This window comes from Hemitrygon akajei, chromosome 8 (assembly GCF_048418815.1).
Source record: "Hemitrygon akajei chromosome 8, sHemAka1.3, whole genome shotgun sequence".
Taxonomy (NCBI): domain Eukaryota; kingdom Metazoa; phylum Chordata; class Chondrichthyes; order Myliobatiformes; family Dasyatidae; genus Hemitrygon; species Hemitrygon akajei.
The window spans coordinates 165,245,262-165,273,127 of NC_133131.1; the positions used below are offsets into that span (position 1 = coordinate 165,245,262).

Genomic DNA, 27,866 nt, shown 5'->3' on the forward strand with positions numbered 1-27,866 from the left:
GCCTTGGTGTCTAACACAGCTGCCTAAACAAGATGAAGACAGTGAAGGCCATAAATTGTAGGGAGTACCCTGTGGGCTGTCGAATCTCTAACAATTCGAGGTATCCTGGTTTTCCTCCACCTGTCAAGTACTAACAAGTAAAACAAGTTGTACCTTTGTACTTAAAGACTTCCTAGATCTAAGGATATAGTGAACTTCCTATAATATCATAAATAAAGACTGACTCTTTGGCCTTGGGTTCTCAGCATGCTTAAAATAATCTATCTTAGTTTCAAGGATGTGTAACAACCTTTCTCTGTGTGTATATTTTTACTCATAGAATAGACAAGTGGCACACAAGACAGGCTGTCTGGCACTGTTGTGTGATGCAATAAGGCACACAGGATTGATTTTTTTTTGACTGATGCAGTTGGTCCTCTGTGTGCATGTATAAAAAGGCCATGACCATTGTTCTTTGGAACACTTGGCAATCACATTATTAGTGAGTCATTCTTCCCTTATTCATGAATAAAGGTATCCTCTAGTTATTTTGAAGTCTGTGTCCAATTTATTTGTGACCAACTTTAATTGAATTTCCTTAGCAAATTAATTTCCCTAACACATAGAAAATCATTTAAAAATATAAAAAAAAGAAATCTACATTTTGAAATTTAAGGTGCTATTAATATCTTGTGAAGCTTCACAAATTAATATCCACGCTTCACAAATTCTCAAGATATTAATTTAGGTTGATTTCAAAATATTTGTAAATGGGCAATAAATAACCACTGGTTCACAGGATCAGAACTGATTTTGCTTGACTGTTTACACTACAAGATTCCAAAAGAGCAAGCTTTAATGTTTTAACAAGTTTTTATACATTTCAAAAATGTACAAAAGTACTCACTTTTCTCCAATGCTTTGTGATCAGGTTCTTGTCTACGTCAAATAGAGCCATAAATGTAATTTCCCCATAGTCGAAAAGAAACAAAAGAAAACAGTGAGGGATTAAAAACAATATTCATGACTATTTCCTAAATTTGTTTTAATCTTTAAATCTAAGCATTACTTTTATCTTGATTCAGGATGCAGCCATAAAGCAAACAAGCATTTATTTACCCATCAATTTTAGTCTTTTACATTGCAAATCCAAAAATAAGTTTTAGCGGTTTAATAAAACTAAGTTTCAAGGGCACTTTAGAGGCAAGATTGTTGTGGTGATGGAGTCAAACACAGTGTAAATGAAAACCAAAATAAACCTGCCCCTGCTGGAATTCTGAAATAAAATGTGCTGGAAATCGAGCTTTGATGAAGATTATTAGCTTGAAACATTAACTCTGCTTGTCTTTCCATGGTTGCTGCCTGACTTGAAGAATATTTCCAACATTTCTAAACAATTAATATTTTCAAGTTAATTTAAATGTATTACACAGGCTTTTGACCTGCATTGTGCTGTAGGTTTTCTATGTTTTTTCTATGTTTTCTATGAATATATCTGCGGGATGAGCTTCTGACAGACCAAGTCAAGGAACTGGAGTTGCAGATTGATGGACTCAGCATCTTCTGGGTGACTAAGAGGATAATATATATGACTTTTAGTGAGATGGTCATACCCAAGGTACAGGGTTCAGATAGATCGGTAACCATCAGAGGAGTAAGTCTGGAGGCAGTCAGTGCAGAGTTTCCCTGTGGTCATTCCTCAAATATAAAAGAAGTATGCCTCTTAAGATACTGTTGAAGGGGATTTTTTTTTTTAAAGAGGGTAGCTGCATTAGTCAGACCTCTGGCATTGTAACTGGCTCTGAGGCTCAGTGAGAGGGCATAGTCAGACAGGGCAGTTGTTAATGAGAGGGACAGAACTGAGATTCTGTGACTACAGAAGAGACTCCAGAATGATGTAGTGCTTCCCAGGTTCCAGGTCAAGAGTGTCTCTGAGCAACTGGATAAAATTCTTCAGAGGAGGGTGATGGCCAGTGGAATGAAAATAGTACGTTAGGTAAGGAATTAAAATATAAAACCTTGAGGGTAGTGATCTCCATATTACTCCTGGAGCATGTGCTAGTAAGTCCAGGAATTGAAAGGCAGGCCAGCATTTATCTGCTGGTGAAAGATACAGAGATTTAGGTTCCTGCAAAACTGGGATCATTTCTGAGGTAGAGGTGAACTGTACAAGAGAGATGGTTTGTACTTGAACCAGAGGGGCCACAAATATCCTCACGGAGAAACTTACTTTTGCCACCAGGAAGGGTTTAAACTAGATTGACAAAGGGGTAGTTTCAGAAAATGAAGTCAGTGAGAGGACAGGGGTAAGTGTAGTAACCAAAATCTGTAACCCCAGCAATCAGGATGATATTGATTTACCCAAAATTATGCTGTGCCAATTTAATATTTAAATCCTCTTGTAAGCAAAGCATTGGCAATTGTGCTATCTCATACTTATTTGGAGCCTTATAACTACTAAAAGACTTGAATATAAATATGAAATAGTATTAATTAGCAATGTGACCATTAAATTGACATTCAACAAGAGTTGGCAAAACATTTAAATGACTTGTGCCCCAAAAAGAAGCCCTATAAACCTTGAACTTTCCTTTGCCTGGATGCATAATAAACTTATGCAACTCCAAAATTCAGATACAGAACACTGTTACTTAATAGCTTCCTTTTTTATTTGTCAGTCTTCCTACAAGACTCAACTTTAGAAAAAGCTAATGTATATAAACTACTAATTAAAAATCCGTATTTTCTGACTTTGCCCTCATCATTTCACCAGAAACTTGAGTAGACAATGCATAGCAGTCAGGAAGGAAAAACAATTTAAATTCAGTGTTTGAGTAAAAAAAACAAAATGCTGGAGGAATTCAGTGGGTCAGATAGCAATTCTGGAGGGAAATGCCTGTTCACTTCCCTCCATGGATGCTGCTCGACTCTGAGTTCCAGAAGTATTTTACTTTTTGCTCCAGAATCGAGCATTTCCAGAGATTTGTGCCTACTTTGATTTGAAAATGTGGGCTACAATGTCTACAATGCACAAGCACCTTCTGTCCTCCCCTGAAGCTACAGGCAATTATTATGTCTCACCCTCATGTTACATTTTCCTGCCACCTTGATAACACAACAAAAGTTGGGCTGCAAGCTGGGATGTACTTGATGAGATCAGTAACACACAAAATTATTAAGGAAACTACGACTTTAAATTAAGCAATTAAGGTGATGAGAAAATTTAAGAACAATATCCTATTACGTGAGTTTACCCATTTAGGAATGTTTCCATTAAAGCTTCTTTCACATCTGGGGCTTCTTCTATTACAACTTCAATGTCTTACATAAAAAAAAAGAAACATTGTAAATTAGTTAAGTACATACCGGTACTTTGTTGGAATAACAACTAATTTGTCTCTGCAGTTTACACATTGAACCAATTAAATCTTATGCCTTTAAATCTAAAGATGCTTTTAAAAGAAATTTCATATAAATTGTTACATACTTGTCCCAGATGAAATAATGCCATGTACTGTATACTGCAGTAAATTAACTAGGAGTGTGATTTTACAGGCCATACATGCATCTAAGATAATTTACGTCTTGAATTTATGATTGCATTGTTTATTTCAGATATGAAAACAATTAAAATACAAATTGGAAAAAAAGAAAGTTCTATTTTAAGTTTTAAAACTTCCGTTATCAGTTGGTCATGCAGTACGAATAGAGGATCTCATCGTCAGAGGAGCAGACAGGAGATTCCGTGGATGTGAAGAAACCCAGATGGTATTTTGTGTCCCAGGTGCCAGGGTCAGGGATGTCTCAGATCAGGTTCATAGCATTCTAAAGGGAGAGTACGAGCAGCCAGAAGTCATGCTACACATTAGTACCAGTGACATAGGTAAGAAAAGGGACAAGGTCCTGAGAGAGAATATAGTGAGTTAGGTAGAAAGCTAAAAAGTAGGACCTCCAGGGTAGTAATCTCTGGAATGCATCCTATTGGTGTTGGAACAGCTTCTTTTTGTGTTATATGTCAACAATTTGGATGACGGAACTGATGGCTTTGTGGCCAAGTTTGCAGACAATACGAAGATAGGTGGAGGGGCAGATGGTGCTGAGGAAGTAGAGAATCTGCAGGAAGACAGACAGATTGGGAGAATGGGCAAAATAGTGGTAGATGGAATACAGTGTAGGGAAGTGTATGGTGATGCACTTTGATTGAAGGAATAATGGAGCAGACTATTTTTGAAAGGGGAAAAGATTCAAAATTCAGAGGTGCAAAGGGAATTGGGATACCTTGTACAGGATTCAAGCTGCAGACTTGCCTATTGCTGTAGTCCAGGAGAGGAGACGCCAGAGGTGGCATAGCACGGGTTGTGGGAGGATGGCCTCTGCTGTCAGTGCTGTCCTCCAGCGTTTGTCTGTGGACTGCCGAGAACAGCTTTTTCTTGCTGATAGTAACGTTAATTTACAGGACATATCCCTAAGGGACTTTAGATACACACACGCACAGAGGGAACATACTGACATGGATAGCTGAATGGCAGACAGGAGGCAGGGATGAGTGGGAATAAAAGGGAATCTTTTCTGGTTGACCACTCCTTTTCACATTGTCAGTGATTTTGATAATGGAATTGATGGCTTTGTGGCAAAGTTTGCAGATGATATAAAGATAGGTGGAGGGGTAGGTAGTGCTGAGGAAGCAATGCGATTGCAGCAGGACTTAAACAAATTGGAAAACTGAGCAAAAAAGTGGCAGATGGAATATAGTGCTGGAAAATGCATGATAATAGAATACTATGGATGATTATCTAAAGGTTGAAACATCAGAGGTGCAGAGGGACCTACAAGTCCTTGTGCAAGACTCCCAGAAGGTTAATTTGCAGGTTGAGTCTGTGGTATAGAAGGCAAATGCAATGTTAGCATTTTTTTCAAGAGGTATAAAATATAAAAAGCAAGGAGATCATGCTGAGCCTTCATAAGACATGAATCAGGTTGCACTTGGAGTATTGTCAACAGTTCTGGGCCCCACATCTCAGAAAGGATGTGATGTCTTTGGAGAGACTCCAGAGGTGGCTCAGGAGGATAATTCCAGGAATGAAAGGGTTAACATATGAAGAGCACTTGGCAGCTTTAGGCCTGTACTCACTAGAATTTAGAGGAATGCCGGGGATCTCATTGAAACCTACCGAATGTTGAAAGGACTAGATAGGATGAATGTGGAGAGGATGTTTCTTATGGTGGGGGAATCCAGAACTGGAGGGTACAGGCTTAAAATTGAGGGATGAAGCTTTAGAACAGAGATAAGGAAGAATTTTTTTAACCAGAGAATAGTAAATCTGTGGAATGCTTTGCTACAGACTGCGGCGGAGGCCAAGTCTGTGCGTATAGGCAGGTGAATGTGTTGAGTGGGATCTGGGATCAACCATGATGGAATGGCAGAGCAGATTTGATGGGCTGAATGGCTTAATTCTGCTCCTATGTCTTATGGTTTTATATACTTTTTGAGTGACTGTATGTTTACTTGCTATCTTATATATACAATATGTGTCTTGTGCTGTGTATGTTTTCCACCCTGACCACAAAGAAACGTTATTTTGATTGACTGTATTCATTAGGGTTGAATGATAATTAAAATTGAACTTGAAGGTTAACTTGCAGGTTGAGTCAATGGTAAGGAAGGCAAATGTAATGATAGCTTTCATTTCGAGAGGACTTTATAAGACCATGCTTGGAGTATCGCAAGCAGTTTTGGGTCCCTTATCTTAGAGAAGATATGCTGCCATTTGAGATGGTCCAAAGGAAGTTCATGAGAATGATTCTGAGAATGAAAGGGTTAACATATGAGGAGTGTTTGATGGCTCTGAGCCTGTACTCAATGAAGTTTAGAAGAATGAGAGGGGACCTCATTGAAGCCTATCGAATACTGAAAGGCCGAGACAGAGTGAATGTGGGGAGGGTGTTTCCTATATGGGCGAATCTAGGACCAAAGGACACAACCTCAGAATAGAGGGAAGTCCATTTAGAGCAGAAATTAGGAAGAATTTGTTCAGCCAGAGGGTAGTGAATCTGTGGAATTCATTGCCATAAACAGCTGTGGAGGCCAAGTCACTGAACATATTTAAAGCAGAGGTTGATAGGTTCTTTATTAGTCTGGGCGTCAAAGGTTCTGAGGAGAAGGCAGAAAAATGGGGTTGAGAGCAATAATAGATCAGTCATGATAGAATAGTGGAGCAGATTTGATGGGCCAAAATGACCTAATTCTGTTCCACCAGCATTTTGTGTGTTGCTTGAATTTCCAGCATCTGCAGATTCCCTCATGTTTGCTAATTCTGTTCCTATTTCTTATGGTGTTATGACAAACTTTTCAGTAAATATGACTTACCATCCACAACATTCAACTGAGCAGAACAGATTGATTGGCCAGCTTTGTTTGTAGCAATACAGGTATAGGATCCAGAGTACTCCTTCCCAACATCCAACAGGATCAAACTGTGCTGCATATTTGAGCTAGCCAATGTATAACCTGGTGTATTCTGTTTAATCCAGATGACATCTTCCACTGACTCTTCTTTAAGCCATGTTACATCAGGAATTGGAGATCCTGCAAAAAAATATGCCATTAGTGATCTAAGTACATACTTGAGACAAATTTCAAAAGAGAGCCTTGCAAAACAATTATGAAAACCACAGGATATATCAGTGCATAGGAGATGTACAAGAATGATTAGGAGTAAATGTTAATCCTCTTCATCTTGTGAGTCCAGGGACCTTACTGTGGTAGTATATTTGAGAATACAATGTTTTTGGCATGAATAATTGGTAATACGAATTACTGACTTTATGCAGTTTTTCAAAAAACACATTATATACACAACATACCTTCCACCTTGACAGTTAATGTAATACTTGCTCCTGTTTTTACACTCCTACTTGTGAAGCGCTCCAGAAACCTTGGTGGAATCAACTTCTCTGTTTTTTCTGGGTACATAAGAACATAAGGAAGTAAGAAATAGGAATAGGAATAAGCTATATGGCCCCTTTCAGCTGCTTATTCAATAAGATATTGACATACAGAATGTTACCCCACTGTCATATTGTTGTATACAAATAAACTCAACTAGTTTCAATATAATTAGGGAGAAGGATAGGACTGGACCCAGGGTTGAGATTTTTGATTGGAGAAATGCTAACTTTGAGGAGATGCGAAAGGATTTAGAAGGAGTGGATTGGGACAATTTGGTTTACGGGAAGGACGTAATAGAGAAATGGAGGTTGCTTAAAAGTGAAATTTTGAGGGTACAGAATCTTTATGTTCCTGTTAGGTTGAAAGGAAAAGTTAAAAGTTTGAGGGAGCCATGGTTTTCAAGGGATATTGGAAACTTGGTTAGGAAAAAGAGAGATATCTACAATAAATATAGGCAGCATGGAATAAATGAGGTGCTCAAGGAATATAAAGAATGTAAGAAGAATCTTAAGAAACAAATTAGAAAAGCTAAAAGAAGATGGATAAAAGAAGGTGGATAAATCCCCTGGACCAGATGGCTTGCATCCTTGGGTCTTAAGGGAAGTGGCAGTCGGGATTGTGGATGCATTAGTGATAATTTTTCAAAACTTGCTGGACTTGGCAATGGTCCCGGCAGATTGGAAAAATGCTAATGTAACTCCTTTATTTAAAAAGGGCAATAGACAGAAGGCTGGGAATTATAGGCCAGTTAGCCTAACACCTGTGGTTGGCAAAATGTTGGAATCGATAATTAAGGAAACAGTAACAGGGCATTTGGATAAACATAGCTTAATAGGACAAAGTCAGCATGGCTTTACAAAAGGGAAGTCATGTTTGACAAATTTGTTGGAGTTCTTTGAGGACATAACATATAGGGTAGATAAAGGGGAACCAGTGGATGTGGTGTATTTGGACTTCCAAAAGGCATTTGACAAGGTGCCACACCAAAGATTATTACTTAAAGTAAAAAATCATGGGATTGGGGATAATATTCTGGCATGGGTGGAGGATTGGCTTTCTAACAGAAAACAGAGAGTTGGAATAAATGGTTTATTCTCAGACTGGCAGTTGGTGACCAGTGGTGTTCCGCAGGGGTCGGTGTTGGGACCCCAACTCTTTACAATCTATATGAATGATTTGGAGAAAGGGACTAAGTGCAACGTATCGAAGTTTGCTGATGACACAAAGATGGGAGGGAGTGTAATGAGTGCGGAGGACATTGAAACCCTGCAGGGGGACATAGATAGGCTGAGTGATTGGGCAGACATTTGGCAGATGAAATATAATACTGACAAGTGTGAGGTCTTGCACTTTGGCGGGAAAAATAATAGAGCAAGTTATTATCTAAATGGAGAGAAACTGGAAAGTGCTTCTGTGCAAAGGGATCTGGGGGTCCTGGTGCAGGAAACACAAAAAGTTAGTATGCAAGTGCAGCAGGTGGTCAAGAAGGTCAATGGAATGCTGGCTTTTATTGCTAGGGGGATGGAGTATAAGAACAGGGAGGTCTTACTGCAGTTGTACCGGGTATTGGTGAGACCACACCTGGAGTACTGCGTGCAGTTCTGGTGTCCATATTTAAGAAAGGACATACTGGCTCTCGAGGCAGTGCAGAGAAGGTTCACTAGGTTAATTCCGGGGATGGGTGGGTTGATGTATGATGAGAGGTTGAGTAGATTGGGACTCTACTCATTGGAGTTCCGAAGAATGAGAGGCGATCTTATTGAAACATATAAGATTGTGAAGGGGCTTGATCGGGTGGATGCGGGGAGAATGTTCACAATGATGGGTGAAATTAGGACTAGGGGGCATAATCTTAAAATAAGGGGATGCCATTCCAGGACTGAGATGCGGAGAAATTTCTTCACTCAGAGGGTAGTGGGGCTGAGGAATTTACTGCCCCAGAGAGCTGTGGAAGCTACTACACTCAATAAATTCAAAACGGAGATAGACATTTTCCTGGATAAAAATGGCATTAGGGGATACGGTGAGTGAGCAGGTAAGTGGACATGAGGCTAGGTTTAGATCAGCCATGTGATCTCCTGGACCAGTTTTCGATAGCCTGGATGGGTCGGAGAGGAATTTTCCAGATTTTTTCTCCTCAATTGGCAACTCGGTTTTTTTCCCCCGGGTGATCACATGGGTTTGGGCGGGATGAATAAAATAAAATGGGCAGCATGGTGCCCTGTTGGTTGGCACTGTTGCCTTGTGGGATTCGGTGAAAACTAGAGTTAAGATTGGATCAGCCATGATCTTGTTGAATGGCGGAGCAGGCTTGAGGGGCCGATTGGCCTACTCCTGCTCCTATCTCTTATGTTCTTAAGATACGAGGTTGCTTTGGCAAGTAAGGTGAAAATAAATCCAAAGGGTTTCTACAGTTGTTTTAATAGCAAAAGGATAGTGAGGGATAAAATTGGTCCCTTAGAGAATCAGAGTGGACAGCTATGTGTGGAGCCAAAGAGATGGGGGAGATTTTGAACAATTTCTTTTCTTTGGTATTCACTAAGGAGAAGGATATTGAATTGTGTATGGTAAGGGAAACAAGTAGGGAAGTTATGGAAACTATGACAATTAAAGAGGAGGAAGTACTGACACTTTTAAGGAATATAAAAGTGGATAAATCTCTGGGTCCTGACAGCATATTCCCTAGGATCTTGAGGAAGGTTAGTGTAGAAATAGCAGGGGCTCTGACAGAAATATTTCAAATGTCATTAGAAATGGGGATGGTGCCGGAGGATTGGCGTATTGCTCATGTGGTTCCATTGTTTAAAAAGGGTTCTAAGAGTAAACCTAGCAATTACAGGCCTGTCAGTTTGACGTCAATGGTGGGTAAGTTAATGGAAAGTATTCTTAGAGATGGTATATATAATTATCTGGATAGACTGGGTCTGATTAGGAACAGTCAACATGGATTTGTGTGTGGAAGGTCATGTTTGACAAATCTTATTGAATTTTTTGAAGAGGTTACAAGCAAAGTTAACAAGGGTAGAGCAGTGGATGTTGTTGATATGGACTTCAGTAAGGCCTTTGACAAGGTTCCACACGGAAGGTTAGTTAGGAAGGTTCAATCGTTAGGTATTAATATTGAAGTAGTAAAATGGATTCAACAGTGGCTGGGTGGGAGATGCCAGAGAGTAGTGGTGGATAACTGTTTGTCAGGTTGGAAGCCGGTGACTAGTGGTGTGCCTCAGGGATCTGTACTGGGTCCAATGTTGTTTGTCATATACATTAATGATCTGGATGATGGGGTGGTAAATTGGATTAGTAAGTATGCAGATGATACTAAGGTAGGTGGCATTGTGGATAATGAAATAGCTTTTCAAAGCTTGCAGAGAGATTTAGGCCAGTTAGAAGAGTGGGCTGGGCGATGGTAGATGGAGTTTAATGCTGATTAAGTGTGAGGTGCTACATTTTGGTAGGAATAATCCAAATAGGACATACATGGTAAATGGTAGGGCATTGAAGAATGCAGTAGAACAGAGTGATCTAGGAATAATGGTGCATAGTTCCCTGAAGGTGGAATCTCATGTGGATAGGGTGGTGAAGAAAGCTTTTGGTATGTTGGCATTTATAAATCAGAGCATTGAGTATGGGAGTTGGGATGTAATGTTAAAATTGTACAAGGCATTGGTAAGGGCGAATTTGGAGTATTGTGTACAGTTCTGGTCACCGAATTATAGGAAAGATGTCAACAAAATAGAGAGAGTACAGAGGGATTTACTAGGATGTTACCTGGGTTTCAGCACCTAAGTTACAGGGAAAGATTGAACAAGTTAGGTCTTTATTCTTTGGAGCATGGAAGGTTGAGGGGGGACTTGATAGAGGTATTTAAAATTATGAGGGGGATAGATAGAGTTGACATGGATAGGCTTTTTCCATTGAGAGTAGGGGAGATTCAAACAAGAGGACATGAGTTGAGACTTAGGGGGCAAAAGTTTAAGGGTAACATGAGGGGGAATTTCTTTACTCAGAGAGTGGTAGCTGTGTGGAATGAGCTTCCAGTAGAAGTGGTAGAGGCAGGTTTAGTATTGTCATTTAAAGTAAAATTGCATGGGTATATGGACAGGAAAGGAATGGAGGGTTATGGGCTGAATGCGGGTCAGTGGGACTAGGTGAGTGTAAGCGTTCAGCATGGACTAGAAGGGTCGAGATGGCCTGTTTCCGTGCTCTAATTGTTATATGGTTATTACTATGACCTTCCTGGAAAGACCAAATATCCCTTAATTTCCTTAATAAACAAACATTTCTTCATCTCCATCTTGAATATACTCAGTTACTATTTTTCTATAGACTTCTGTGGATTAACTAGCACGTGGCTGAAGAAATTTCTGCTCTCCTGCAAAAGCAGGTCTTTTTTTGAGACTGTGGCCAATGCTACCGTAGCCAAGAAGTGGTGCAAATGGTTTTTGGGATCACCCCTCATTCTTAAAAAACCCTAAAGAGTGAGCCCAGTCTACTTATTTGCTCCTCATAGGACAATGCCTCCAGTCCAAGGATGAATCTGTTGATTCTATGCTCTCCTTCTATGCTTCTTCATGTAGATAGACCAAAATTGTGCAAACATTTCAGATGTAATCTCACCTCTATCACAACAAAGGAAGAGCAATCAGAAAGGAATCTGGTGCTAGTTTCTAAATGCAATCATTTCCTTGTTGTCATGAACCAAAAACTAATATTCATAAACAAGAGAAAATCTGCAGATGCTGGAAATCTAAGCAAAACACACAACAATGCTGGAGGAACTCAGCAGGCCAGGCAGCATCTATGGAAAAGACTACAATCAACGTTTCGGGCCAAGACCCTGTCCTGTTGAAGGGTCTTGGCCAGAAACATCGACTGTACTCTTCTCCATAGATGCTGCCTGGCCTGCTGAGTTCCTCCGGCATTTTATGTGTGCTACAAATATATTCATTATTGTTTTCATTAAGAAAACAAAAAGAACATATAAATATTTTGGCCAATTAAGACTATTTATTGCAACTCCAAAATATATAACTCCAATAGAAATTTACCCAACAAGCTATCTGCTAGAGGAACCCAGTGAATCAAACATTTTAGGTCAAAACCCTGCATCACTGATCTTATTGACCTATGCTAAATTACTGATCAAGATTATTCTGTAACCAAAGACCATCCTCTTCACTATCAACAACATCAATTTTTGTGTCATCTGCAAACTTACTCATCATACTTTATGTATTAACATCCAAATGAATAACAAATAACATTATGATTACTTATTAATAAATAACAAACAGAAAGGAACACAGCCCCAATCCCTGTGGTAAGCACAGGTCATAGGTTTCTAATCACCAAAGCAATCTTCTATCATCATTCTCAGTTTCCTATTACAAAGACAACTTTGGATACAATTTGCCAATATCTTGGATACCATAGCTTCAAACCACTGGGATTAGCTTTACATAGGAGACATGAAAGGTCCCATGTAGATTATACCAAGCACAGCGCCCTCATCAATATATTTTATACTTTAAAAAAATCAGAGAAGACCTCCCATCAACAAAGCTCTATTGTCTAACCCACAGCAGCCCTCGTTTTTCTCATCATAGGTTAATCCTGCCCCACAAAACCTTTTCAACCCATGATGTCTGTGTTGACCATGATGCCAAATTAAACCAATCTTATCCACTTATCTAACACTCCAGAGAATGCAATATACATTTGTCAACCTCTCCTCATTATTCTCATAGCTAATAGTCTTTAATCCAGACAATATTCTGCTGATCTCTTTTACAGCCTCTCTAAAGCATCCACATCCTTCCTATGATGGATTGACCAAACGTGGCCTAACAGGGTTTATATAGTTGTGCCATTACGTCTCATCTTTTATATTCAATCCCCTAACCAATGAAGGGAAGCATGCTATTGTCTTCTTTCCCACCCTATCTACCAATGTTACCACTTTCAGACAGCCATGGCACTTGCATGCTCAGATCCCACTGCATTTCAGTACTTTTAATATTCTCCTATTTACTGTGTACTTTGCCCTTAAATTTGACCTCCCAAAGTATAACACATCACACTTGTTTGCCATTTCTCAGTCCACTTTTTTAATGGGTCTATATTCTCTTGCATGCTTTGATAATCTTCTTTATGATCCACAACTTCAAACATTGAAAGCTTCCAGTCCTGCCCCTTCTCTCAATTAAGTTTCAGTATTAGCCGCAATATCATAATGCCATGTACAAATCCAGGCACAAGTTCATCTGCTTTCCTCTAAACCTGACAATGAAATAAACAAACTTTAGTCCATCAGTCTAATCAAGCCACTCAAGTTTAAACACTCCTGAGTCGAACTAGGAAATCATCCTGCAATGATATTGGCACCCATCCTTCTTGTACAGGTCCAACCCATACTGAAAGAGAACCTAATGATTCATGAACTTGAAACCATCCCCTGACCCTCCATCACACATTCAACTGCACAACCTTCACTTTCGGTTACCTGTGAACATAAACAATATCTTGTTCATGCTCAACTTTCATAGTGATGTTTTGTTTTAATTTTATATTTATAAATGCCTTTTTCAGAGGTGTACCTTAGCATAGTTTTAAATAATTTGGATTGTGGGGTGTTGTGGATTGTCTTTTCTAAACATCCGAATAATATAAAATCATTCTATATTAAAATGTAGATAAATAGGTGAAATTCAAAAATGGAAAACAGATTAGGAAGGAGAGATAACTTGTATGAGAATGTTCACAAGTTTCTTTACTTTTTTTAAAAATCTCTATTAAGTAGAGTTATAAACTATATGGCATTGCTTTAAACTTTTCATACATATTACATAACCCTGAATTAACTTATAGCCATTTTGTCTGCCTTATTATAAATATTGTATCTGCTTTGTTAAAGAGTCAATAGAATTGTAAGTTGTTACTCAGTCATGGAATTGTATGGCACCAAGATGGACCCTCCTAGTCCATTCCACCCATCAACATTAAATCTCATTTGTTTGTTTTAGGACTGTATCTTCTAGCATAAACTTATGTCTGTCTAAACAGCTTGTAAATGTAGTATCTGATTCTACCATCTCCTTTGGCAGTGCTTTCAAATTTCAAACAATAATGTCTGTGTACAAAACTTTGCTCTAAAATCTCTTTTCTTGGGTTAGGGTAAGGTTCAGTCAATTTCCATTTTACCTGTTGACTTTTCTTCTGGCTCACATTTACCGATCTCTTCTTCTGGGCCTGAAACATAATTGATGTACATATACTTCAGCCACTTTTCTGTGGATATCTGTCTTGCATGAAACAATAATGCTCATGCTCATGCAAAGCACTATAGTCAAGCAAACAAACTTCAATCTGAATGCTCTGTTTCAATGAATTTCTGGAAGGCTTAATATTAACAGGATTCACAGTAAGAATGAAGTAGCTGGATTTGTTACTGAGTTTTAACTGTGTATATTCCAGAAGTAATTTTCCCTGCTGCCAGCGACACTTGTTTCTTTTTTGGTAAGATTGAAGCAGTCCATTGTAGGTATTTAGAATAGAGTAGAACTTTATTGTCATTGCTCAAAACAAGGAGATTGCGCTGCTACTCCAGTCTGTGCAAGCAGATATTTACAATACAAGCGGTACCGCTTAATTAAAAAAAAAATCCCATATTTACTTGTAACAAGTGACTTTAATAGTTCACAACATTCAAAGGCCATTGGCAAGCCTGGGGAGTAGAATTTTTCAGCTACACAACATTCCTCAGGAAGAAGCTGTTTTTTAGTCCTACTGTCTTGGCTATGATGTTTCCGTATTTCTTACAAGATGGTAGGAGATTAAACAGGAGTTACTAATATTTATGATATTTAACTTGCATTTCAAAGAAAACTCTATTTTAAATGTTGGTAGGAGCAAATGTGCCCAATATTTAGTGCTTTTTTTGGTACTGGTTTATTATTGTCACGTGTATCAAGATATAGTGAAAAGTTTATCTTGCATATTCTTTATGCAGATCAAATCATTACATTGTGCATTAAGCTAGAATAAGGTAAAACAATAACAATGACAAGTAAAGTATAACAGCTGCAGAAAAAGTGCAATGCAGGTAAACAATAAGGTGCAAGACGTTAATGAGGTAGATTGTGAGGCCAAGAGTCCATCTTATTGTATGAGAGGTCCATTAAAGATTCTGATAATAGTGGAACAGAAGCTGTTATTGAGCCTGGTGGTACATACTTATAGGCTTTTGTATCGATGGGAGAGGGTAAAAGAGAGAATGTTCAGAGTGGGTGGAATCTTTGACTCGGAGCAACAATCTGCTGGAGGAAAGGAATTGTTGACCTTTTGGATTCAACCCTACATCACCAAAATGTCCACAATTCCTTTCCACCAACAGATGCTGCTCGACTGCTGAGCTCTTCCAGCATATTGTGTGCTGCTCCAGATTCCAGTATCTGCAGCCTTATGTCTCCTGTGTGCCCAATCTTTGAGCTGCCAGTGAAAGTGGGTTGTAAACAGAACCCCTCCATATCTCACCAATGACAAAAGACCAGAAATACAAGTATTCTGCTTACTTTGAACATGCACCACAGCAGATGTATAGGCCGAGCCTGATAAGTTGCTGATGTATGCTGCATATTCACCGCCAGCTTCTTTTGTAACATTGAGAATTTCTAGGGAATGATCTCCTTTGTCGTCAGTCATCAGAATTTCATCTGTGGCACGCAGAGGTATTCCATCTTTAAACCAATATACACGAGGGACTGGATAACCTAATGAAGAGTGATATTGTATTGAAGAAAATCATTTTAAAAAAGGGCCAAATATAAGAATAATTAACCCATTCAAGATGTACCACTTCTTTTGGCTTACTTTTGGACAGAAACGATTCTATCCAATACCTTACATAGACATACAAGTGTAAGTACACATCTTTATTATATACTCATTTTGATTAATCTTTTTTTATGAATAATATAGTTTTTGATTGATCTTCCTTAGGCCAAACTTCTCATATGAAATTTAAGTTGTGAATATAATATTGTGAGCTACATTGCTTTAGGTGTCTTGATTTAAATAAGACACTCAACAGACCATAAGACATAGGAACAGAAGTAAGCCATTCAGCCCATTGAGTCTGCTCAACTAGTTGAAGACCTGATTTACCTTCCCTCTCAAACCCATTCTCCTGCCCTCTCTCCTTAACCTTTGATGCCATTACTAATCAATAACCTATCAAACTCTGCATTAAAAAACACCCAATAACTTGATCTCCACAACTTGTCTGTGGCAATCTATTCCACAGATTCACCACCCTCAGAATAGAAGGGCATCCCTTTATAACAGATAAGGAGGTATTTCTTTAATCAGAGGCTGTGCTCCTTGATTCTAGACTCTCCCACAATTAGAAACATCCTCTGCACGTCCACTCTGTCTAGGCCTTTCAATATTCAGTAGGTTTCAATAAGAAACCCCCTAATTATTCTAAACTCCAGAAAGTACAGTCCCAGAGCCAAACACTCCTCGTATATTAACCCTTTCATTCCCAGGATCATCTTTTCTTAGATAGGGGGCTCAAAACTGCTCACAATTCTCCAAATGCCTAACTATGTCAGATACTAATCCTAAGTCTGACAAATAATTCCACAATTTCTAGGATACCATTAACAGAAAAGATGAAGATACAGGTCATTTAGAAGCTCATACTGTTCTGTAATTCAATGAGATCATGGTTGATCTTTTACCTTGGTGTCACTTTCCTGCAAATTTTCATTTTCCCTACACATTTACTGATTTCTTGAATTTACCTGATGTCTGAGCACTCACAGTGCTCTTGGATAGGGAATTCTAAAGACTGTGAAAAGATTTCACCCAGAGTAGATCGATGGCTGTAGGCAGTTTATATGATTCAGCAAGGACTAAATGGGCCAAAGGGCTTGTTTCTACGCTGTACTTTTCTATGACCCTATGATCTTTGTCCTGAATGGCTAACACCCACCCCTTCCATTTTGGAACTGTAACTTAGTTCTTCAAGCTTGCCATAGCTATGGGGAGGGGGTAGTGGGGATAAGCTCACACTACCTATTAAATGCTCTCAATGCCATGTTTCTCAAATAGCCTCTGACAACCAAGTCCAGCTCCTGGCCTTCACAAGTGGCTTAGTCACCAAGTCCGGCAGAACCATTTCTACTGACTGGAGAAGAAGCAAAGGCAGGTTACTGACACCGGAAAACCAGCCACGCCGAACAAATGGTGCTCATTTACCATGGTTGCCAGCTCATCCATGAGAAGGAAGGTTTTGATTTCAAACCTCTGCTGTCTTGCAACTATACCCACTCATGGGAAAGGCTTCGGGAATAAACCCAAAAGGAAAAAATCCAGAGCTAGAGTCCCTAAGGTTATGATGCCAGTCAATACTAACTGCTGCGGGTGCCAAATTGTGTTGGTTTCTGCCATTCGTTTGGATTCATCAGCTTCATGGAGAGGGACAGCCTGTTGTATGGGCAACAACTTGCTCTTCATATCATACTACCCTGGCTTGAATATCTAGAATGCAACAACCATTCTAGACCAAAGGAGGGCTATGTATAACTTGGTTCAAGACACTGCAGTCAAGGGGAGAATTGTCAATCCCTTTTAAAATTTTCTACGATGCAGTGAAATCACTTCTAACTTTTCTCACTCAAGTGAGTTAGGTTCAGTCTGCTTAATCTCCCATCATCTAATAAATGTGCAGCTGTCCCTTTATCATAAGTATATTTCTACACAGATGATGAACATCTGGGTCTGCAGTACCAGTATTCCACTTGGCACTGAATCTCAACCTGAAAAAATGATCTAGTTATTCCTTCTGTGCTTTCTGCCCAATTCTCATCCAAGCCAGTATATTACTCTCAATAATTTTATTCTGAAAATCTAAATATGTCAATGAGTTCACCCTTACCTATTCTGCTAGCTACAACCCAGAAAAAAATTCCAATTGGTTTGTTCAAATATGATTTCCCTTTGATAAATCCACTTTGTTTTTGCCCAATGCCATTATTATTCTTTAAGTCTCTTTATTACCACATTATTGCCAGTTAATTCTAACATTTTTCCTATTACTGCTGTCAGAGAATAAAATTCATGTCAATGCATTTCTCATCTCCATGGAGAACATTCAACATAATTTTTAAAAAGTTTATTCACAAGCTGAGAGGAAACCTACACACATCTATATTCTGATTCCAACATACACGTAAGATCTCAAAAAAATAATTGGTGGTAATTTTAAATACCTTTAACTTTAATTAGCAATTTTATTATTGGAGCTCCAACAGTAACAAAGGTATCGTGCAGCTCTTCTACAATCTGAGGCAGCTGTTCTTCTTCAGCCTGTGATTCCATACCTTCTAAATTCTGCTCACTGATATAAAGAAATGAGTAAATTAATACAATTTCTTTTCAAGGAACTGAAACTATTATATTAGGCTATGTCATGGAAAGGGAGAGAAGTATATTCCCACTTATGGAAAAAGATACGACTTTGAAAAGGCTTTTAAAATACACCAACAAAAGGATTTTACAAACTTACATTTAAAATTTCTGGAATACAGAGCATAAAATAATATAGCCCAGGAACAGCCCATTCACCCCACAATGCTGTACCGAACTAATATCTGATTATGATCTTTGAGTTCATTAGATGCAGAAGTTATAACATGCTCACCGTGTGAGAGAAGCTTGGGCACTGACATAAGAAGATGTCTCAGTGGCTTCTGCTGTGTCATAGTCTGAGCTAGTAACTGAAATTAAAACCATTTAGATTTAAAACCTATTAAAAAGGCAACATCAGAATCAGATTTATTATCACTGGCATGTGTCATGAAATTTGTTAACTTAGCAGCAGCAGTTTAATGCAATACATAATATAGAAGAAAAAAAGTAAATTAATTACAGCGTACGTATATTAAATAGATTAAATTGTGCACAAACAGAAATAACGTATATTTAAAAAGTGAGGTAGTATTCATGGGTTCAATGTCCATTTAGGAATTGGATGGCAGAGGGGAAGAAGTTGTTCCTGAATTGCTGAGTATGTGCCTTAAGGCTTCTGTACCTCCTACCTGATGGTAACAGTGAGAAAAGGGCATGCCCTGGGTGCTGGAGGTCCTTAATAATGGATGTTGCCTTTCTGAGACATTGTTCCTTGAAGATGTCTGGGTACTTTCTAGATTTTATCATTAAGATTTTAAGGGGTTCACTGTATCTAAGGAAATAAACAGGCACTGCATTTCTACATTAAATGTTTATGCCACTTAATGCTTCATCAATGGCAAAACTTAATTTAGCATTAGGAATAGCAAAATTAATTCTATAATTAATTTGCAATAGCATAAAATCCCCAAAAGATGATACTGAGAGGATATCTAATTCTAGGCCTCATCTTCACATTCCTTCCTGATTTCTGTAATCTTGAATTTCACCCAGAATTGTGAATCTCTGTGAATTCACATGTGATTTCCATGTGGATCTATGGAATGCTCTGCCTCAGAAGGCAGTGGAGGTCAATTCTCTGGATGCTTTCAAGGAAGAGTTAGATAGAGCTGTTAATGATAGCGGTGTCAAGGGATATGGGGAGAAGGCAGGAACGGGGTACTGATTGTGGATGATCAGCCATGATAACATTGAATGGTGGTGCTGGATCGAAGGGCTGAATGGTCTACTCCTGCACCTAATGTCTATTGTATTGAATATAAGGAATATACTAAGCAGTCATTTGCCATAAAGATTCACAAAAGCCTGAGAGTAAAAAAAATCCTTTACAACTCAAACTTATGCTAGAATTTGTGTCCTGAAGAAGGCATGCCAGCAGGAGTTTAAGGAGATTTGATATGTTACCAAAGGCTCTTGCAAACCCTTACAGATGTATGGTGGAGAGCATTCTGACTGGTTGCATTACAATCTGGTATACAGGCTGCAAAGAGATGTAGACTCAGAAAGTTTCATCAAGGGCACAATCCTCTTCACTACTGATGACATTTTCAAGAGTCAATATCACAAGGTGGCATCCATCACTAAAAACCTACACTATCTAGGACATGCTCTCTTCTCAGGACTACCATGACAGAGGAGGGACAGGAGCCTAAAGATCTACACTCCATGATACAGGCATAGCTTCTTCCCATCTGCCATCAGATTTCTGAAAGATCCATGAACCCAGGAACACTGCCTTGTTGTTGCTTTTGTTTCAGTAATATATTTATTTTATACTATTTCTAATTATTTGTACTGTACTACTGCCACAGAATAACAAGTTCCACATATTACAAGACAAAGGTATTCATATCTGATTCTGATTCTAGATTTTGACTATACTGCTAAATTATTTTCAAACCTGCACAGGAGGGAAAAAAATAAATGAATCTTCTTAAAATAAGCACAATAAAAAGGTAGCAATATTCAGGGTTTGAAGAGCTAAGAAATAACTAAATAATCTGGAAAATCATGCTTCGCTAATCTTCTGGAGTTTTTTGAGGATGTAACTATGAAAATGGACGAGGGAGAGCCAGTGGATGTAGTGTACCTGGACTTCCAGAAAGCTTTTGATAAAGTCCCATATAGGAGATTAGTGGGCAAAATTAGGGCACATGGTATTGGGGGCAGAGTACTGACATGGATTGAAAATTGGCTGGCTGACAGGAAACAAAGAGTAGCGATTAACGGGTCCCTTTTGGAATGGCAGGCTGTGACCAGTGGGGTACCGCAAGGTTCGGTGCTGGGACCGCAGCTGTTTACAATATACATTAATGATTTAGATGAAGGGATTAAAAGTAACATTAGCAAATTTGCTGATGACACAAAGCTGGGTGGCAGTGTGAAATGTCAAGAGGATGTTATGAGAATGCAGGGTGACTTGGACAGGTTGGGTGAGTGGACAAATGTATGGCAGATGCAGATTAATGTGGATAAATGTGAGGTTATCCACTTTGGTGGCAAGAACAGGAAGACAGATTACTATCTAAATGAAGTCAAGTTAGGAAAAGGGGAAGTACAACGAGATCTAGGTGTTCTTGTAACATCAGTCAATGAAAGCAAGCATGCAGGTACAGCAGGCAGTGAAGAAAGCTAATGGCATGCTGGCCTTTATAACAAGAGGAATTGAGTATAGGAGTAAAGAGGTCCTTCTGCAGCTGTACAGGGCCCTGGTGAGACCCCACCTGGAGTATTATGTGCAATTTTGGTCTCCAAATTTGAGGAAGGACATTCTTGCTATTGAGGGAGTGCAGCGTAGGTTCACAAGGTTAATTCCCGGAATGGCGGGATTGTCATATGTTGAAAGATTGGAGCGACTGGGCTTGTATACACTGGAATTTAGAAGGATGAGAGGGGATCTGATTGAAACATATAACATTATTAAGGGATTGGACACACTGGAGGCAGGAAGCATGTTCCCGCTGATGGGTGAGTCCAGAACTAGAGGTCACAGTTTAAGAATAAGGGGTAGGCCATTTAGAACAGAGATGCGGAAAAACTTTTTCACCCAGAGAGTGGTGGATATGTGGAATGCTCTGCCCCAGAAGGCAGTGGAGGCCAAGTCTCTGGATGCATTCAAGAGATAGTTAGATAGATCTCTTATAGATAGTGGGGTCAAGGGATATGGGGAGAGGGCAGGAACGGGGTACTGATTGTGTATGATCAGCCATGATCACAGTGAATGGCGGTGCTGGCTAGAAGGGCTGAAGGGCCTACTCCTGCACCAATTGTCTATTGTCTATAAATACAAAATCACACCATCTCAAGTGTGATTTTTGTAGAAATAGTGAATTCCACAATCTTTGGCCTTTCCTATGTTTTATTTAGCCCAAGCCATTATTGCCAAGTGCACTCTGCTCTCTCCCTCAATGAGTCCAGTCAGAAAAAGTGGAAACTTTAGTGATACTGGTGGCCGTATAAGGAAGGAATGTGTAGAAGGACCAATACACACAGGTCTTGTTAGTGACCATAAGGAAGTAGGAAAAGTAGTGGGCATGGTGCACTACTTGCATAGTTTTTGAGAGATAGCACAACCCACCAGTTGGTAAAAGTGAGTATGCCTGAGGGAACAGTTTCCCCAGTTGGATTAAGGTTGCATATAGGGTGTAACTCCCACAGCAAAGAGCAGAGGGAGGTCTGCCTAATATGGACTATTTGTGCCTAGTGCTATTCCTGTCCTTACTAAATATTGATAACTGGTGGTTGAGAAGGGACAGCAATTGGATTTATCAACAGGAACCACAAGTCATTATTATTTTACTCCTACTTTCTGCGTTTTGCTTGCTAACTAATTACCTTAATTTTCTTGATAACATATAAGCTTTCATAGACTACATTTTAGCATTGTCTTGTTATGTTTAAAATAGTTACTCTGTATCAGTGAAATCACAATAATCATTAAAGTTTTAAATGGCCAATTTGAAATTGGTTGAAGCAATGGCATAAACATGAGTATTCATATTAACACGCCTCAGTTAAACTATGTGGATAATGGTCCAAATGTAAATAATTAAACCAACTAAGTTCCATAAGATTAAAATGTTGTCAAAGTTTTAGAAATATACACTTGAAGTTTTCAAATGGAATGTTATACTTTTATTTAGCTTATATCATTTACATTCAATTTATTACTCTGCCATCTTCACACTTACCATCGACTCTTAGTTCAGCCTTTGTTGATGCAACTCCAATGTAGTTTTCTGCCACACATCGATACACTCCCATATCACTCAGAATTACAGACGTTAAGATGAGTTGGTGACACCCATCTTGATCTTCATTAATCATGTAGTGGTCATTCTCCTCAATCAGCTTTCCATCCTTAAACCATTGTACGACAGGAGGTGGATAGCCAGTTATCATGCAATCAAAACTAACAGGGTAGCCTTCCTGAACATCCTGGTTCTGGAGCTCAGATACAACATGGGGTGCTTCAGGTGGCAGAGGGAAGCAGTAAAATAAATAATGCATTAACATTACGAATACACTTCTCTGGAAAGGTACTAGAGCTGACAGCTTATTGAAAAAATTGATGATTATAGAATTTTAAACCTCATTCATGTAAAACTAATCCTTTGATATTTCTCTGGGTTTCCCTTTTGCATTTATTTCCAAACTTTTCACTTAAAGCAAGGGTTTCCAACCTCTTTTTATGCCATGGACCCCTACCATTAACCAAGAGGTCTGTGGACCTTAGGCTGAAAACCCCTGGTATACAGTGATAGATTGAGTCAAATCAATCTATAGTCACTGGTGTTTGGAAGAATACAAGGGTAATCTTATATAGACATACATGATTCTAAAAAGGACAGACAAATTAGATCCTGGGAGTCTGCTTCCACTAGAAAGACAATTTAAAACTGGGAGTTGTATGTCTTTAAAGATCTCTGACTCAACAAGATGTGCATGACTAATTTTTAGAACTAATGAATTGGAGACTATAGAGAAAGGTCAGGAAGGTGGACTTGAAACCCAGATCAGCCATGATCATATTGAATGTGAGAACACATGGCCAACTTCTTATATCCTTTTAGAACAGAGAATATAGAACAACACAACTTGGGAACAGGCCCTTCAGATCATTACGTCTGTGTTGACCACGATGCCAAATTAAACTAATTGTGTTTGCCTGCATCTAGTCAACATCCTTCTATTCCCCGCTTGTTCGTTTGTCTGTTTCCTTCTTAAACTTGCCATCACATCTGCTTCCACCACTACTTCCCCGGCAATGTTTTAAAAGTACCTACCAGCCTCTGTAAAAGACTTGCATCACAAATCTTTAAACTTTCTCATTCTCACATTATACCTAATCCTTCCATTACTTCACATTTCCAGCCTGGAACAATGACTCTGACCCTATTTATGCCTTTCATAATTTTAGATACTTCGATTAGGTTGGTCTTTCAGCCTTTGATAATTTAGAGAAAATAATCTGTCCAACCTCTCCTCATAGTTAATACACTCCATCTGGACAATATGCTGATGAAACTCTTCTACATCGTCTTCAGAGCCTCTATATACTATCTCTAGTGTTGTAAGCAGAATTACAACACCATACTCCAAATCTGGCTTAACCAAAGTCTAATATACCCAAAACATGATTTACCAAATTTTATACTTAGTTCTCTGACCACTGAAGTATGTCATATTGCCTTTTTTTAAACCAACCTATCCACTCATGTTGCTACTTCTATGGAACTAAGGACTTGCACTTCAAGATCCCTCTATATAGCAACAGAGTTATACAGCTTGGGAATAGATCTTTTGGTCCAGCTGGTCCATCCAAACTCATCCCATTTGCCAGCGTTTGGGCTCATAACCTTCCAAAACTTTGGAATTCATGAACCTGTCCAACTGTCTTTTAAAAGTTGTTTTTGTACCTGATTCAACGACTTCCTCTGACAGTTCATTCCCCTTTGTGTAAAAATGTTGTACCTCGAGTATCCATCAAATCTTGCCCTTCTCACCTTAAACCCATGCCGTTGAATTTTTGAATCACCAACACTGGGGAAAAAACAGCATGCATTCACCCTATCTATGCCTTACATCTCTAGAAGATCATTTCATCCATCTCCTACTCTCCAAAGCTAAAGTCTTAGTGTGTCCAACATTTCCTAATAACATAGTCCATCAAGACCTCGCAACATTCTTGGAAATTATTCCTGTACTTTTACCAGTTTCCTAAAATCTTTACTTTAGCTGGGCAACCAAAACTGTACTACAAGTGCAGTCTCACCAGTATCCTCTCTCTTTTCCTTGTTATGTCACTGCTGTGGACAGCAAGAAGGTCCTCCATCTCTGGTGGTGTTCACAGCTTCTTTCATTGTGTCAGTAGCTTCCTGTACAACTGAGATGTTCCTAAGGCTCCTGTCATTTCTATATACTCTCCAGTGGTATTTCAACCCCCAAAAAGCATCACGACACACTCAAATTCAATCTCCACCAAAATTTCCAACTGTCCTATCACCTGTTGTACCCTCTGACAACCTTCCTGTTTTTGAAGAAGAGTTTCAAACATCTAGTTTTGCTGAAGAGACACTGTTCTAAATATGCTGGAGAATGACAACATCAAGCTTCAACTGGTAGGTTTGCCAGAGTTGCCTGCAGGGTAAGATTTCCTTTGATATTCTGTGTGTTGAAATAACGTTCTAGAATGCACAGGAATCGATTGGACAAATAATGGATCTGCTCCTGAAAATGGAACCCTTGCCTGGGTTGATAGCTTTACCACGTGAAGACGGTACCCTTTTGTGTGGTCACAGTTGGTGACTTTAACAGGACTTCGGAGAACAATGGAAAGATCAATGGCATCGGCTTACTTGGAAAACAAATCATATCTCTCTCTCTCCCCACCCCCCCACACCCCCTCCCACCACCACCCCCCCCCACATCTACTCAACTTAATATCACAAACTGAACTGACTTCATTCCTATACCATCATAAGACTGTATCATTTACCATCTAAGCTTGAAGAAGTTTGGGGTTTTATATTTACACACTTATATACACATAAACTCTGCTAACCTGTTTGATTTATCTGGTTTTATATTACTATATTACGTAGTTACTATAAATAGTGTTTTGTTTATAGCAAAACCAGACTCCAGGTGTGTTCCATTTCTGCTGGTTCTTTTAACCCGTTATGGGGTACGTAACAGCAATAGCATTTGCACTCTCAAATAAATTAATACATTTTTTAATATTATTTAAACATTGTTTAGAGTATGTTGAAAGCAAAGAATATGCAAACTTCTTCATTTCATACATAAATATTACAGGTAGATAATAAAATGCACAATATTTGTTGTGGCCATTTTTCCTAGGATATCCTAAATTTTAGTCTTTGACCCCTGTGATCCAGCTGTTCTCATCACAAAAATTCACCCTTACAGAATTCAGAAATCACAAAAACTTGAGATAAGTAATAAAATTTACTCACAGAATTTATGAGAAATTAAAGTATACAAATCAACATTTATTTAAACTCATTTTTCTTGACACATGCACAGCTGACATGAATCATGCTACAGAAAACCATGAGGTGAACCATTTTCTAGGAATGCAACACCAACCATCGACACCCCGCCACCCTTTAACTCAGGGGTCACTTTTATAGCTTAAGTAAGTAATGTCAGATTAAATATTGTACTTTTTGAATGTGAAGGAACCCATAAAGGTTGTGAAATAAACTTAAGCAATAGTAGTAGAACATACCAGATTCAATTTGTGGTCCCTTTTGTATGGGTATACGGTCTTCTCCAAATGCACCAGCAGATCGCGAAACCTTCTTAATCCGTATCTCAACCCTATTATTGTCTTGGCAAATATCAATTTGAACATGAATTCCCTGGCCAATAAATATCTCTTTAAACCTGGCTGCAGCCAATTCTGCCTCAGTTAAGGTATCGAACTTAATATAAATATAATTTTCATCCTCATGGTAAGTCTGTCTGTCCAAAATTTCTTCATCTCCTTCATCAGCACTAACAAAAAAATCTTCATCCACATCAGAAATTTCAAAAGATAGTTTTGAACGCAGTAGTCTGTGAAGTCGTTTGCCTGCCCTGCGGAAAGCATCATCAACGTCACTTCCTGAAGAACTTTCAGGTTCACTATCAGTGCTGTACTTTATACCGATGCCTTGTGTAAGCTTCTTAACTGTTTCCATCGCATCACTTACAACCTTAACTTTTCCACTGTGGGAAGTTGAGCCAAATTTGTTAGAAGCCTCACAAGTATATGTTCCAGAGTCTTTTTCTTCCACACCTGTAATAATTAAAGAACAGGTTCCATCACTGTAATTATCAATATGATAATGTCTTCCATCAACAAGCTCTTCTCCATCTTTCAGCCATCGAACTTTGACTTCAGGTTTACTCAGGGCCACACACTCAAGATGGATAGTTTGGCCCAGCTCAATTGTCTGAGGTTTAAAAACTTCTCTGAACACAGGTATGCCTTGCTGTTTCAGTTCCTTCCTGATTTTATAACCCTTAAATGCAGCTTGGATTTTTGTTGCAGCTTCAGCGAGAGATGGATCTTCTTCCAAGACAGGTTCATCTTTCAATTTCTCAGGCTCAGCGTTTGAAGATTCCCAGTGTTTGAAAAATTTGCTTGTAGAAATAGTTTGTACTTTTCCAGCTATTGTTATGGTTGACTGTCCTGCTGTTTTCAGGTAATGAACAAGGGATGGAGTACCTGATCCTGACTCTTCATCAGAGCTTGTATAAGAATCACATGCTCTAGACATGTCATCTGTAGATAATTCTTCAGTCTCCAAACGTTTCTGTAGCCGTTGTTTTAGAGCTTTGTCATCTTCTTCTGGTACTTCACTGATAGAATCAAGAGTTGGTTCTCGGCTCATTCTTCGTTTTTTTGCCAAGGCTTCCCAAAGAAGATGTAGATCACCTTCCTGTGCTGCCTCAGGTGGCAAGCTTGGTTTGGGAGTAACTTCCTCCCCATCTATTATTTCAACTGTAACTTTGTCAGGTTCCTGTAGAATTTCCCAGTCCTGATCTGGAACAGGCTTTTTGGTATCTGCAGAAAATAAGACATCAATTATTTTATTAATTGTACAACCAGTGTAAATACAACATAGAGTACAGTACAACACATTTATAGGACAAACATTAAAAACAAGTATACCATCTTTGTAATTTTAACATGTATAATTCAACTGATGCACCAAACTATCCCATTTTTGAAGATTATAAATAGCTGCATAAAATTACGATTTCCATCCAGATTTCACATTTTTTGTTTCATTAAGTAGGATGTTTTAGCTCAGGTCCTTCACTTTGCATTGTAAGAAGATGGGAGGTGATAGGTGAGGAAGGCAAAGGACTGAAGGTGAAGAAATCTGAGAGGAGAGTACAGTAGATCATGGAATAAAGGAAACCCAAGGGAAGATGATGAAGGACTTTTTAC

The 27,866-nt window shown here is 38.8% G+C and overlaps 1 protein-coding gene across 1 annotated transcript in view; it reads right to left on the bottom strand.

Moving 5' to 3' along the window:
* Positions 1-27,866, bottom strand: part of LOC140732397 (obscurin-like) — a 530,964-nt gene that overhangs the window by 175,184 nt on the left and 327,914 nt on the right. The window contains exons 70-79 of the mRNA XM_073054987.1: positions 26,154-27,476; positions 22,591-22,869; positions 18,633-18,708; positions 18,202-18,329; positions 15,499-15,696; positions 14,129-14,176; positions 6,844-6,942; positions 6,347-6,565; positions 3,234-3,300; positions 887-918 (exon numbers count right to left, since the gene is read on the bottom strand). Of these exons, the coding sequence (XP_072911088.1) occupies positions 887-918; positions 3,234-3,300; positions 6,347-6,565; positions 6,844-6,942; positions 14,129-14,176; positions 15,499-15,696; positions 18,202-18,329; positions 18,633-18,708; positions 22,591-22,869; positions 26,154-27,476 (2,469 nt within the window). The remainder of the gene's footprint in view (positions 1-886; positions 919-3,233; positions 3,301-6,346; positions 6,566-6,843; positions 6,943-14,128; positions 14,177-15,498; positions 15,697-18,201; positions 18,330-18,632; positions 18,709-22,590; positions 22,870-26,153; positions 27,477-27,866) is intronic.